The sequence below is a fragment of the Schistocerca serialis genome, chromosome 6, assembly GCF_023864345.2.
Source record: "Schistocerca serialis cubense isolate TAMUIC-IGC-003099 chromosome 6, iqSchSeri2.2, whole genome shotgun sequence".
NCBI classification, from domain to species: domain Eukaryota; kingdom Metazoa; phylum Arthropoda; class Insecta; order Orthoptera; family Acrididae; genus Schistocerca; species Schistocerca serialis.
The window spans coordinates 216,215,190-216,229,708 of record NC_064643.1 but is presented as its reverse complement, the minus strand read 5'-3'; the positions used below and the strand labels follow the sequence as shown (position 1 = coordinate 216,229,708).

At 43.7% G+C, this 14,519-nt stretch overlaps 1 protein-coding gene across 1 annotated transcript in view; it reads left to right on the top strand.

Moving 5' to 3' along the window:
• Positions 1–1,154: 1,154 nt before the first annotated feature.
• The window catches only part of LOC126484769 (probable cytochrome P450 6a13), a 40,421-nt gene continuing 27,056 nt past the window's right edge, over positions 1,155–14,519 (top strand). The window contains exons 1-2 of the mRNA XM_050108366.1: positions 1,155–1,377; positions 6,474–6,712. Of these exons, the coding sequence (XP_049964323.1) occupies positions 1,155–1,377; positions 6,474–6,712 (462 nt within the window). The remainder of the gene's footprint in view (positions 1,378–6,473; positions 6,713–14,519) is intronic.

Here is a 14,519-nt window from a genome sequence, read left to right as displayed (position 1 = left end):
CGGTGGAATGACTATGCTCCATCTCACTGGGCCACAATTGTTCACTAGCGGTTCGAAGAACATTCCGGACAATTCGACTGAATGATTTGGCCATCCAGATCGCCCGACATGAATCCTGTCGAACATTTATGAGACATAATCGAGAGGTAATTTTCTGCACAAACTCGTGCATCAGCAACAGTTTCGCAGTTATGGACGGCTGTAGAGGCAGCATGGCGCAGTCTTTCTGTACGGGACTTCCAACGACTTATTGAGCCCATTCCACGTCAAGCTGCTGCACTTCGCCGGGCAAAAGGAGGTCCGAAACGAGATTAGGAGGTGTCCCATCATTTTTGTCATCTCAGTGTATTTTCACTATTGTTTTCTTTTTATTTCAGAGTCAATTTTTTTCCTACTTCGTGAGGCTTAATCTTTCGTGTGCTACACCCATTCAAACTAAACTTAACCATGTCAGCATATGAAGGGCTTATTTCAATAGTGGTACAAGTCCATTTTTGTTCATTTTGAGATACAGAGTCCTAAAGTTAAATGAGCGCTGAACAATCTGCATTTGAGACACCAGAAATAATCAAGCATATGGCTTCTTGCTAGAGATGAACCTTTCTTTCTGTTTGTTTGGATCATTAATTTTAGAAGAATTATAGACAGAAAAGTGGAGGTAATGGACTTGCACCACTATTGAAATAAACCCTTCATATATGCTGGTGGTAATGCAGATATTTTTTCCTTTTTTGCCGTTCACAGTTTCTTTTCGAAACTGAACCTGCTGTGCGCTTCCCATACAGTAGGGTTCATCATGTGTCAGTGAATGGTATCTACGTTTTCTACCATTCGCGAAACACCGTTTTCCCCCATTGGTCGTCAGCCAAATTTTGCTGCTATCTGCTACATTATCGGTCTGTGCGATCCTGTAACGTTCCACATGTTTTGTGAGAGGTGAATTTCTAATTTTATTCAGTTCGTGTTTGAAATGACTATGATGAATGAGATGAAGATTAATGTGTTGGGTGTGATGAAATATCTTACGAAACAATATATAAGACGATCGGATTCAATGCGTTTCCTGTTCACGATGGTCACATCGTCTCTGGCACTCTCAGGCCGTGGTCTCCAGGGTGATTTCACCTGTGGCCGCCGCTGCTAGCGCCGTCGCCATGGCAATGCTGCTGGAGTCGTGGTGGAGCGAGGCAGTGCTCGCGGTTTTCGTGCTGTTCGCCGCGTTCTACCTCTGGTTCCTCTACTGGTACACCTACTGGAGACAGAGGGGCGTGCCGTACGCCGAGGCCGTCTTCCCATACGGGAGTATCGGGAAGGAGACCATTCTGGGAAAGATGCGAGTAGAGTTTAAAATACACGAAATCTACGAACGATACCGAGGTATGTAATAAACTTTTGTACTATTTTCCCTTACATATGGTTACGACCACCTCTCGCTTTGTAATACAGTAATTCAGTGTCACTTAAGTGTTACATAAGTTTTTCAATTTTCGTAATAAACTTTTCAAATGAATGTTTATCTACATGAATTGTAACTGTCGTGTGCGTATACGAGAACACATCAAGACTATCTGCGGAACATTTTTCTAGTTCATTACAATAACAGTGAAAAATTTACAATAACATCATTTATAAACATGTTAACCCTGCTTTGCAGCGCAGTTTGTCCCAAGTTGTGTAAGCTCTCCAATACATTCAATTAAAATCTTCGGTTGCATGGCGAGCCACGTATCCCATCAGTCCAAAAAAATTCGACACTGGGTTAGTAAAAACTAGAGAAAAGTTAAGATGACAGTTTTAATGCTTCAGGTGTTCTATGTAGTCTCCCCTGCATCTTATTTAATACAACCACCCGAAACAGTTGAAAGTGTTCTTCTTTGGGATGGTGTTCAACTTTCGTCACATTCGCACCTTCCTCGGTTTTGGCCAACCATCGGGGACTCATTAAGCACTTTGTCGTTTTGTGGTAGGTTCGTATTGGTAACACCAAGTTTCCTCACCCGTGATGAAATTTTCCAGAAAAAACTGTCCGCGTTTTTCAAAAATGGTTCAAATGACTCTGAGCACTATGGGACTTAACTTTTGAGGTAATCAATCCCCTAGAACTTACAACTACTTGAACCTAACTAACCTAAGGACATCACACACATCCATTCCCGAGTCAGGATTCGAACCTGCGACCGTAGCGGTCGCGCGGTTCCAGAATGTAGCGCCTATAACCGCCGTTTTTCATTTCAATGACGTTGCAGCAGGTTTCGCGTTGTCGTTTTTGTTTGGGAGTCACAGTCTGTGTGCAAACTTTGCACACGCTTTTTTCTTTTTCAGAACGTTCTGGAGGATGTCTCGAACACTTAATTTAGAGATGTTCTGCAGCGATTTGTGATGCAACAACGTTGGCACACTATGGCCACACATCACATCCTGTGCTTAACACTGCTTGCCCACAACTGACTGGTCGAATGCGTATCTGTTGTTTACATCTGTTAATTCCAGAAGCCACCGTAGTTACTGCGCTGATGTCGCTTATACACACACCAAGAATGAAATCAATTTTGAAACACTTCTTCATCACAGGTGAATCGATGGTCTCTTAAAACATCTTTAATTGGACCAAATAAATGAAAAAAATGCCGTTCGACTACAGACCTCGGTGCGTTTTTCGATTTGCAGGTCGGGTGTTTTCTCCTGACACTTTTTCCTAATAAGTGTTCCCAAAATTGTTCGGTGGACATTCCAAAAAACTGTTAGCACCATTTTTCCCGTAGAGGGTTGACTCGTGCATTTTATTTTGGCTGGCATTCCGAGACATTTCCATTCCATGCTCTAGCGTTTTTCCTCTGATTCAGAATGATGAACCCATGTTTCATCTACAGTGGTTTATTTGCTTACTTGCCCGTTCGGTATTTAGAAAGCCATTCATCAGATAATGTATTAATTAAATATTCTGTTAGCTCTGTACGGAGTTAAAATATTCTTTACATATATTCTTATAATGCTGTATAATATTACAAATATTCTTGTGACACTCTGTGGCTGAGTCCGAGAGTCTGTGTATGTTCATCAGATCACCCTCATAGCCATGCACTTCACACAGAAGTAAATGGTCCTCTGACTGGATTTCTGCCCACTCATATTCAGGATTGTCTGATAGGCTCCATTTGTTCATTAGTTGCTTGCGCCTACCAACACTCGTCCTGACAAGATTCAGAGTTGTCCACAATTTCCTCGGGTGGCTATATCCATCGACCTTCTAGTTGGGGTCGTTCAACAATTTTCGGTTCCTGTGTCCACTTACAGCCCATAGTTCTTTCCAAGCCGTTTTCGAGTGCAGCCTTGCAGTTCTTCGACGATTTTCCATAAAGATGACTTGGATTTCTATAGGTGCTAGGTATATGGGGAGTTCTGTGTTGTCTAGGATTTTGCTGTATGATCTTGTGGCTATCTGTGATTGCATAGTTTCAGGAGGCTCAATATTTGCTAGGACGGGGAGCCAGGCACAGGAGGTGGCCCTGAATGTTCCGAGATCATCAGCATTGTCTTCTTCAATTCGACGTCCACTATAGCCACGTGTGCACTTCTCATCCAGACTGGTGACACAGTATTCAGACACTCTGTGGACAAGCGCTAGTGCCGAATTCCTCCACGTGCTCGCTCCACAACCCCATGCCGTTCCAGATAGTTTCGTCAAAATAGCATTGTAGGATTTTAGTTTCTGTTTTGTATATTCTGGATATGAGTTACATGTTAGAAATTTTGAAATTTGTGTTAAGATCTTATTGGACCAAACTGCTGAGGTCATCGGTCCCTAAGCTTACACAGTTCTTAACCTAACTTAAACTAACTTACACTAAGGACAACACACACACACACACACACACACACACACACACACACAGCCCCGAGGGAGGACTCGAACCTCCGACGGGGGAGCCGCGCGAACCGTGACAAGGCGCCCCAGACCGCGGGCTACTCCCCGCGGCCAGTTACATGTTAGAGTGCGACCTACAGTGATCAAACTAAATGTCGCATATTTCTTTATTGTTAATACTGGACGTAGTAGGAAACAAAACTTGTTTCGTTCTATCAGATACAATCGCAACAGGACACAAATAAAGAAGATAAAAACATTTCCCCTTTCATAAATCCTTACCAAAGGTTCCTCTGCAAACGCTGCAGCTTCTCCTCACTGTCATCTTGCATAACACATTGTTTTGTGAATAATTTGGCACTACTCGTAACTGGAGACACTTAAGAATGCTGTGAGCTATACTCTTTACCAAGTTGTCTAGATTAGCCTATGGGCTATTGCTAATCCCTCCACAGCGGCCTCTGTGTAGTCTCTGGTGTGACAGGACGATAGCCAGTCGCTCGTTTTAGTATGGTCCACGCATTTTCAATGCAGATAAGGTCTGGAGAATATGGGGGCCATTCCATCCGACTGTTTGTGTGCTCCACTAGGAAGGTCTTCACTTCACAAGTTTGTGACGATGGGGGTCATGCACTGTCGCACATCGGCGTGAATCCTGCACCAATATGTTCACCAAATGAAGGGGGGCTGAGGAGATAGAGAGGGGGAAGGAGGAGATGGTCTACTAGAATTGAAATACACACATCAAGAAAAGTTTTGCACCACCTCGGTTCCGAGAGTTCCGGAATTGGAATAGAGATCAACATAAACACCATTTCCGCCATTTTTATTGCTCATGAAAACCACATTGCATATTGTACCACCATGCAGCGAGACCTTTAGGGGTTGTGGTCCAGATTGCTGTACACACCGGTACCTCTAATACCCAGTAGCACATCCTCTTGCATTGATGCATGCCCGTATTTATTGTGGCACACTATTCACAAGTTCATGAAGATTGTCCTACTCCTCATCGGCGATTCGGCGTAGATCCCTCAGAGTGGTTGGTGGGTCACGTCGTCCATAAACAGCCCTTTTCAACCTCTCCCAGGCATGTTCGATATGGTTCATGTCTGGAGAACATGCTGGCCACTCTAGTCGAGCGATGTTGTTATCCTGAAGGAAGTCATTCACAAGATGTGCACGGATGGGGGGGGGGGGGGGCGGCGGCGAACGGTCGTCCATGAAGACGAATGCCACGCCAACATGCTGCCGATATGGTTGCACTATCGATCGGAGGAGGGCATTCACGTATCGTGCAGCCGTTACGGCGCCTTCCATGACCACCAGCGGCGTACGTCAGCCGCACATAATGACACCCCAAAACAGCAGGGAACCTCCACCTTGCTGCACTCGCTGGACAGTGTGTTTAAGCCGTTCATCCTGACCGGGTTGTCTCCAAACACGTCTCCGACGATTGTCTGGTTGAAGGCATATGCGACACCCATCGGTGAAGAGAACGTGATGCAAGTCCTGAGCCGTCCGTTCGGCGCGTTGTTCGGCCTATCTGTAACGCGCTGCATGGTGTCGTGGTTGCAAAGATGGACCTCGCCATGGAGGTGGGGAGTGTTGCGCATCGTGCAGCCTATTGCGCATAGTTTGAGTCGTAACACGACGTCCTGTGGGTGCACGAAAAGCATTATTCGACATGGTGGTGTTGCTGTTAGGGTTCCTCCGAGCCATAATCCGTAGGTAGCGGTCATCCACTGCAGTAGTAGCCCTTGGGCGCTCTGAGCGAGGCATGTCATCGACAGTTCCTGTCTCTCAGTATCTCCTCCATGTCCGAACAACATCGCTTTGGTTCACTCCAAGACGAGTGGACACTTCCCTTGATGAGAGCCCTTTCTGGCACAAAGTAACAATGAGGACGCGATCGAACGCGGTATTGACCGTCTAGGCATGGTTGAACTATAGGTAACACGGGCCATGTACCTCCTTCCTGGTGGAATGATTGGAACTGATCGGCTGTCGAACCCCCTCCGTCTAATGGGCGCTGCTCATGCATAATTGTTTATATCTTTGGGCGGCTTTACTGACATCTCTGAATAGTCAAAGGGACTGTGTCTGTGATACAATATCCACAGTCAACGCCTATCTTCATGAGTTCTGATGCAAAACCTTTTCTGATGTGTGAAAATACTTACCCAGGCAACACCAGGTTATCAGCCAGTAAACAATAAGATACAGATTATGTGCTACTTCAATTTTTTAGACAGTTTGTAAAATTTGTAATTTGTTTCCCACAACGTAGTTTAAGTAACAGTTGCACTATTGCTTCATTTTTCTTAAACTCACTTATAAAATTATAAAATTTTCTAAATCTACGGAGAAAAAATTGGAAACAGGAACGGTGGTGAAAGTGGTAGGACGGGGGGCGCGGGGGGGGGGGGGGGGGGGGGGTTCGCTATTCTGCCAGGGACGCAGATTCACTTTGGTACTGAGCTGCCCCTGGGACAAGACTGTTTAAAATAACATCAAGAAGTGTTACAGCTTGCCTGCAGCGTCTAATCACCACGGTACAGGGAACTACAACTCAACGTTTTCTCAAAACTGTTTTGTGTTGCCACAGACGAGCGCTTCCTTGGCATTTACGCGCTGCATACGCCGGCTCTTCTGGTGATGGACCCCGATCTCATTCGCGACATTCTGGTCAAGGACTTCGACGCATTCCAGGACAGGTGCATACCGTTCGATGACAGCGAGCCGCTGAACCAGCACCTGCTGTTTCTCAACGGCAGCAAGTGGAAGAGGCTGCGCTCCAAGCTCACCCCGGCGTTCACCTCTGGAAAGCTAAAAATGATGTTCGAGGTGAGCGGATTCAAGTGATTAAACGGTGAATGTAGAATGTAAGTGCTTCGCAGTGACAAATTTCTGTGCAACGTAACTAATTTGTAAAACTATGTAAGACTGAATGACAAACAAACGATCTAAGTAATTTCCATTTCTCCTGAGGGTTAAGTTTCTTAGTACGAATGATTCCGGGTAGATTTGAACCATACAATCCACAGGCATATTTATTTTAATACTCTGAAATTTGTGCACTTTCCTTTTCGCAAGCTTTTGGGGAATGTAAATACCTTCACTGCCTCTCGAATTACACTGTCAACTGACATCAATGTGACCACCTGTCAGATGCTTGAGTAATCACTTTTTGCAGGCCTGGCCGTTGCGAGACGTGCAGGAAGAGACTTATTGAGGTTCTGGAAGGTACCGTTAGGGATGTGGAACCAAGCCGATTCCAGTGCAGTGATCAGCTGCACTAGGTGCCTCGGTTGAGGATCCATGGTGTAAATAGCCCGATCGAGGTGGTCCCACAGATTCTCAATTGGGTTTAAATGCGGAGGGTTTGGTAGCCAGGGAAGCACCGTAAACTCATTCTGGTGGTGAAACTTCCTGGCAGATTAAAACTGTGTGCCAGACCGAGACTCGAACTCGGGACCTTTGCCTTTCGCGAGCAAGTGCTCTACCAACTGAGCTACCCAAGCACGACTCACGCCCCTTCTTCACAGTTTTACTTCTGCCAGTACCTCGTCTCCTACCTTCCAGACTTTACAGAACCTCTCCTGCGAACCTTGCAGAACTAGCACTCCTGAAAGAAAGGATATAAGTAAAGCTGTGAGGACGAGGCGTGAGTCGTGCTTAGGTAGCTCAGTTGGTAGAGCACTTGCCCGAGAAAAGCAAAGGTCCAGAGTTCGAGTCTCGGTCCGGCACACAGTTTTAATCTGCCAGAAAGTTTCATATCAGCGCAAACTCCGCTACAGAGTGAACATCTCATTCATTCTGGTGGTCTTCGAGCCACGCACATACACTGGAAGCTGTGTGACAAGTTGCACTGTCCTGCTAGTAGATGTTTTGTGCCGAGGAATAACAATCTACATGTATGGGTGGACATGGTCTCCAAGGATATATATATATATACTTGCGTTGACCCACTGTCCCTTCTAGAATGACAAGATCACTCAAGGAATGCCACAAAAACATCCCCCAGATCATAACGCCACTTGTTCCAGCATGGATCCTTCAGACGGTTGTTGCAGACTGTTTGCTTTCAGACGTTTCACACCGTACACGCCAACTCCCATCTGTCCTGTGGAGTAGAAAACGTGATTCAATGGACGTCCAGTTGCGGTACTGGCGTGCAAATTCCAGCCTCCTTTGCTGAAGGACGTCAGTCAGCATAGGTGCATGAACCAGGTGCCTGCTACAGGGGCCCATATGCAACAAAGTTCGCTGAACGGTCTTTGAGGAGACACTGTGGGTAGTCCATCTGCACGTCTATTCGCGCCTACACATCTCTGCAGCCGTCGTTCTCCCCTGTCATCTATGGCCTGAGGTGCACCACAGTTGCCTCGACCCCAATTTTGGATAGAGCCATTTTGCCATGCAAGTTATACTTAAATCATGGCGGCATGCGAACAGTTCATAGACTTAGCCGGTTTGGAATTGCTTCCATCCTTGTCCCAAAGCCAACGATTATGCCCTTTTGGACGTCAGATAATTCGCTCCGTTCCCGAATTACGACGACAACTGCATTGTTTCCCCCCCCCCCCCCCCCCCCCCCCCACCTCCCCCCGACACGCTTTCCACTGTTGGTGGTGCCAACACTGTGAGTAGTTATTGCACGTTGACGTCGAACATACACGGTGGTCACTTTAATGTGACAGAACCGCATATATTACATTGCTTATGGTGTTCAATCTCCATGGCCCAGCTGATTGACAATCACATTACTAAAGTTTAGCAGTTTAGCTCCAATTAGTTCTGGTATGGAAAAAATGATCGTATGGCATTGTTGGCTGGGAGGCCCCATTTCTCTTTAGTTGACGCCACATCGGCGACTTGCCAATCAATGAGGATGAAAATGATGAAGAAGGACACAACACACAGTACCTGCTGGGAATTTTTTTCCCCACAAAAACAGTAACGGAAATGGATAGCTTACAATAAAATGATATAAATAAGGTGACAGATAATTCAGTCATAAGTTACAGCAATCGAAGAATGAGGAATGATGTGCAGTCTTTAGCAGTAGCACACATTTAGAACCTTCACTGTCACCTCCAACTGGTGGCAGTTCAGCATGCACATTTTCTTCTTCTGCAGCCTGAGGTTCGTCATCATCATTTCCCATACCCAAATTAATCATTCAGTAAATCCTTGATGTGTGTTCAAATGGTTCAAATGGCTCTGAGCACTATGGGACTTAACATCTATGGTCATCAGTCCCCTAGAACTTAGAACTACTTAAACCTAACTAACCTAAGGACAGCACACAACACCCAGCCATAACGAGGCAGAGAAAATCCCTGACCCCGCCGGGAATCGAACCCGGGAACCCGGGCGTGGGAAGCGAGGACGCTACCGCACGACCACGAGATGCGGGCTGATGTGTGTTCCTTCCAGGGTAAATTACGTGGAGAGAAGAGCAGTCCTGAACAGAGACATCACAAACTACTTCACTGCCTTGTTATTTTTGTCAGTTCCAGCCTTCCAAACGCATCCATAGGGAGTTCAAGAGCTTCCTTTATAACAGACCCCAGATGTTCGCCGTGATATTATTGTATTCTGCTGTACTATTGATTTATTTTTCATGTGTGACTTGCAGGTGAGGTTAGGGTCGGGAACGAGGCACAACCCATCCCCTCTCCACGAGGAATCTACGTGTTTCTAGCCTATACCGATTCTGTTGAAGACAATTCGGAGCATGCTACCATATTTCTTATTGTGATTCTGATACTTAAGTGTTTTATCGAATTCATTTTCCATATACATCGTGTATTCAATATGTTCATCGCTCCCAATATTGTTAAAAATATTACTTGCATATTTGCCCATTAACCAAATCACTGCGTTATTTTTTGCCTGAGGGTAGTAACTTTCTTCTGGTCTGAAGAAAATGTTAGTCGGTACATTGTTTGGTGAAGTTCTTGTTATTTGAGCAGTTTTCTCTCTGGTCCACCTCCAGTTATTAATCCGATCTCCAAATGTGTGACGATGAGGCTCACTATCAACGAGGTTGCATTTGCTGCAGAGGTTAGTGTCACTTAAACCGATGGCAAAGAGACGCCCATTAGTGCTGATGATGTTATTGACTACCTTGCATCACGCTCTTCTCACGTCAGACGAAAGAACATCACTACTGATGTTTTTCCAGACTACATTCCATGCTATTCCAGCATATTTTGTTTCTATGCTATTTTTCCTTTCGTGTTTCCGTCTTTCAGCTAAAATCGCCTTCGCTGTTACATTTTTGGAGTTTAAAAGCTTTTTGCTGAGATAGCTTAGTTCAAGATAATATTCCCTAATATGTTTTAGTTTAAAACGTATTTTACTTTCTGTCCTGACAATGTCGTATAGTTTTGCTGTAATACATCCTGAATCGTTACACATTGTGCTCCACGTTCGTTTGACATACAATGCCATTGCTTTGGACTTGATGTCGGTTAGTTCCATTCCTTCATTGCTTGGGTCCAAAACTGCTGTCTTCAGAATCGAACCCGGACCCCCTGCGTGGTAGGCGGTAACGCCACCGCTACGCTACAGAGGTGGACGGTTCTGGTGATATACCGACACTTACTATGAATGTTCCACCTGCTAATTCATCCTGCTTATGATAAATGCCATGTTTCATTCATTGCAGATTCCTGATTGATTTACACGTCACCCCACAATTGAAGGGATGTCGTCGTTCTTAGTTTCAGAATCGAAATCAGTTCCTAAACATATGTCCCACACTCTGTACACTGAGTAGCGCGCCGAATTTCGCAGCAGCCATTAGCAGCTTTTTTGCTTTCAAGTTTCATTCTACGGAAAAATGACTACATGCCCCTTTAGGAGCCCTGTTCTCTCTTCTCTCATTCTCTGGATGTATATGAGGTATACGATAGCGGCAGCATAACTGTCGTACAGTCTTCTTAAAATTTACCCAATAAGGTATCACGTGAACAACATAGCGTCTCTTAGACCGCCATCTAAGTTATGCGAGCGCCTCCCTTGCGCTATCCTGTGGACCATACCGTCCAGATACGAACCCAGCGGCGTGTCTCTGAATTCATTCGACTTCTTCTTCTATCGTGTCTGTTTGACGAGGACTGTGAATTTGCCACGTCAGCGTCTTGTAAGCGATTTATTTTAAGCATCAACTGTCCTTTCCCACAGACCTTCTATTTGGCTTACCTGTTACTAATTTTACGTGCTCCTCCCGTTTCATCTCGCTCCTTAGCATTAGCAATACATACACTTGTAAGTATGTTAAGAACTGTGTTAGGAGCTGGTATACTAACACGAGTAGATAGGCTACGTGCTAATTTACTGTAGCTATGGCTTGTTTTGTGGTCCAATAATGAATTTTGTAAATGTTATCTGACTACGAAGTAAGCAAAAGAACTAATCACTGCAGTATACACTTACAGAAAAAACGCACAACGTGAAACTGATATCAAATGTGGTACGCAGGTGGCTATGCACAGTGCCATGGACTGATGCCCTTGAACGTAATCACAAAAATTTTATCTGAAAAGGGTCTAGCGGAGATAACACCTCACCAGCAATTGAATAATAATGTAGTTCAAGAACAAAATAATTGTGCACGCACTATTGTGAAAGCTGTAGCCCTCCTGAACAAATCGTTGCATGGAAATATCAATTTATACATTATATAAATCTGCCCAGCAAATTTTCATCCCTGCGTCATCGACGAAACTTATCTTTCGCAATCTGTACATTGTACATGCAGACAGCGGGATATTTATCAGTAAACCTTGAGAGAGACTGTATATGAATTATTTTATGATCTGTATCGTAAATGATCACTGAGTTGACAAAGGGAATGTTGCTAACAGCCGTGTCCAAGATGGCATCGCGTAATATGTGTATCAACATTACGAGAGCATAAACGAGTAACAACAATAATGAACTGATACTCTGTATTAACGTCAAAATAATCAAGCAGTAAATATACACCAAGTGGGCCTTACAATGCACTTGAACATGAATTTCCAGCAATCACAGTAACACAAGCTTTCTGTACATGTTTTCCAATAATGCATTCAACAATCTGAAGTGCGAGAGACAATGACGGAACTAAGTCCACAATGCATTAGACTGAATAATTATGACACGGTTCTGTAATTAGCTTCCAACTGACTAGTAGTGATCGATCTCGAAGCCTCTGTAGTACCACGCGACTAATTGCAAGACCACACTCGCAACTCATCACCAAGTCAGCATGCGAAATGATAGCAATTTAAATGTGAAATACTAATATCACCCAAGTTAAATATCTTAGACGATACGTACCGTGTTTTACGGATTATGAGACGCACGGGTTTATTCGAAAAATTTCCTCCAAAATTTAGGTCCGTCTTAAACTCGAGATTAATATAAAAATGTCCAGAGTTCTATTTAAAATCCCACCAGTCTTAATAATGGCCATATATTCGATGCCGTGGGAAAGTTATCTCTATCTTTCTGGCAACATAGGATTCAAATGGCAGCTGCGGTGCATCGATGCGACGAACATGAGTTGTGGGGATCCACAAGCTAGCTAACACTCTTTCTCCGGCCCCGCCATCACAAACCCAGAATACTGTCTAGCGCATGATGCGTTATTGCAGTCTACAATGCCAGCGAACTTGAACTGAAAGTGATTTGTGTTATCGGTAACATTACAATAATTTTTTGGTAGCTAGTTTTGTAATGAAAAAAAAAACAGCTATTCATATGATGCGGACTATAAATTGGAAGTAATAGCATACGCAGAATGACATGGAAACAGAGCAGCTGAACAGCATTTCGGCCCTACACCAACAGAAAAAACCATTCCCGACTGGCGAGCTAGTAAAGACGAACTGAAAAAAAAAACGAGGGAGACTAAATGTGCAAATAGAGAACAGAATGCAAAATGGCCAAAACTAGAACATGACATATTGAAATGGATTGTATTCAAGGACACTGTCAAAATGGCATAGGAATCAATACAAAAATGATTCGAATACGCGCTCGTAAGCTAGTGCTACAGTGGAACTGAACAGACTGTAAAGGTGGTTCTGGTTGGTGCTACTGGTTTATGAAGCGTCATGGACTTAGCATGCGAACCAAAACCTAATATCTCAGAAAATGCGACGAGAATATGAAGAGAGATTATTATCTTTACATCGCTTTATTTTTCAAAATCTTAACAAAACCAATATGGAACTAAGCCAAATAGCGAACATGGACAACACTCCTCTGACATTTGATGTGCCGAGTAACACAACTGTTGCCCTGTAGTTGCTAAAACTGTAACTATAAAAACAAGTGGACATGGAAAAAATGCACTACTTTGTTGTCCTTTCATGCTGTGTTGACGGTATGATCATTTTCAATCGCAAAACAATGCCAAGACCTCTTGCAGTACCACCAGGTGCTGTTGTTCACGTAAATGGACGAGGATGGTATGAAATTATGAATTAACATAGAGTGGGAGAGAAGTAAAGGTGCTTTACTGAAGATGAAGTCTCTTCTTGTGCTAGATTACTTTAGCGGTCATTTGAAAAATTCTGTGAAAGAGAAACTGAGACATGGAAATACAGAGCTTGCTGTTATTCCGGGAGAACGTAATCCACAATTGCAACTTCTTGATGTCTCGATAAATAAACCATTTAAAGCGTATATGAGAGAGGTATGGAACAAATGGATGATGGATGAAACCCAACGTGAATTCAGGACGAAGTGAACTTTAAAACGACATAAGATCAATCAGGTGTATCAGTGGATAAAACAGTCGTGGTCTAGAGTGAGAGAAGACATTATTTTTAAATCTTTCGAGAAGTGCTGCATAAGTAACGCTCTCGATGGCAGTGAAGACCGTCCTATATATGACGATGACGATGAAGATAAAGAAGAAAGTTCAGATGACAATTTTCAAGGATTTTAAAGATCAGTTCGTTTTTATAAACGAAAATTTTTTGGCTTCGCAATCTAATGATAAGAATGGAAAAAATTTTATTTTCTCAAAAATTTCTTAAAATTTAAGGTGCATCTTTTAGTCCGAGCCGTCTCATTACCCGTAAAATTCGGTATTAATAACCACTGCAAAAACTGTAATACAGGAACCGCCGCCTCTGAACAGCTTCCAACTCATGTACTCTACGTCCATAACAAAAGAGTAATTTTAATGTCTGCTGCATGGTCCAAGATAACCGCCTAACGGCTGACCGGCGGACCCACCAAAGGTGAAACGCTCTACTGCCGCTGCCTCACAAAGAGATAACTTAAAGACTTTTGCACGACCTGTCGATACCGATTACGAGATATCTCTGAGAAAAGAATTCAAAAGTTATTTTGCGATCTAAAGAAAACAAGACGGCGAATGAAAAGGAAGTGCTGTTTAATGTAACATCTTTCACATCACAGAGTCAAAACATTACGAGTATCTGCTTAATAGCGTTTTTAACGCAATACAGCGTGTCTCAGAACTCTTTCCCTGATTACAAATATGCACAAAACAGAAAATATGACACGCACACACAAATCTTTTATTGGCGATTTATCAGGGGATGAATATATAACGACTTAGTTTTGTGCTATTAACTAATTTTCGTGGCAGTGCAGACTCATCATCAGATGGAGGTGT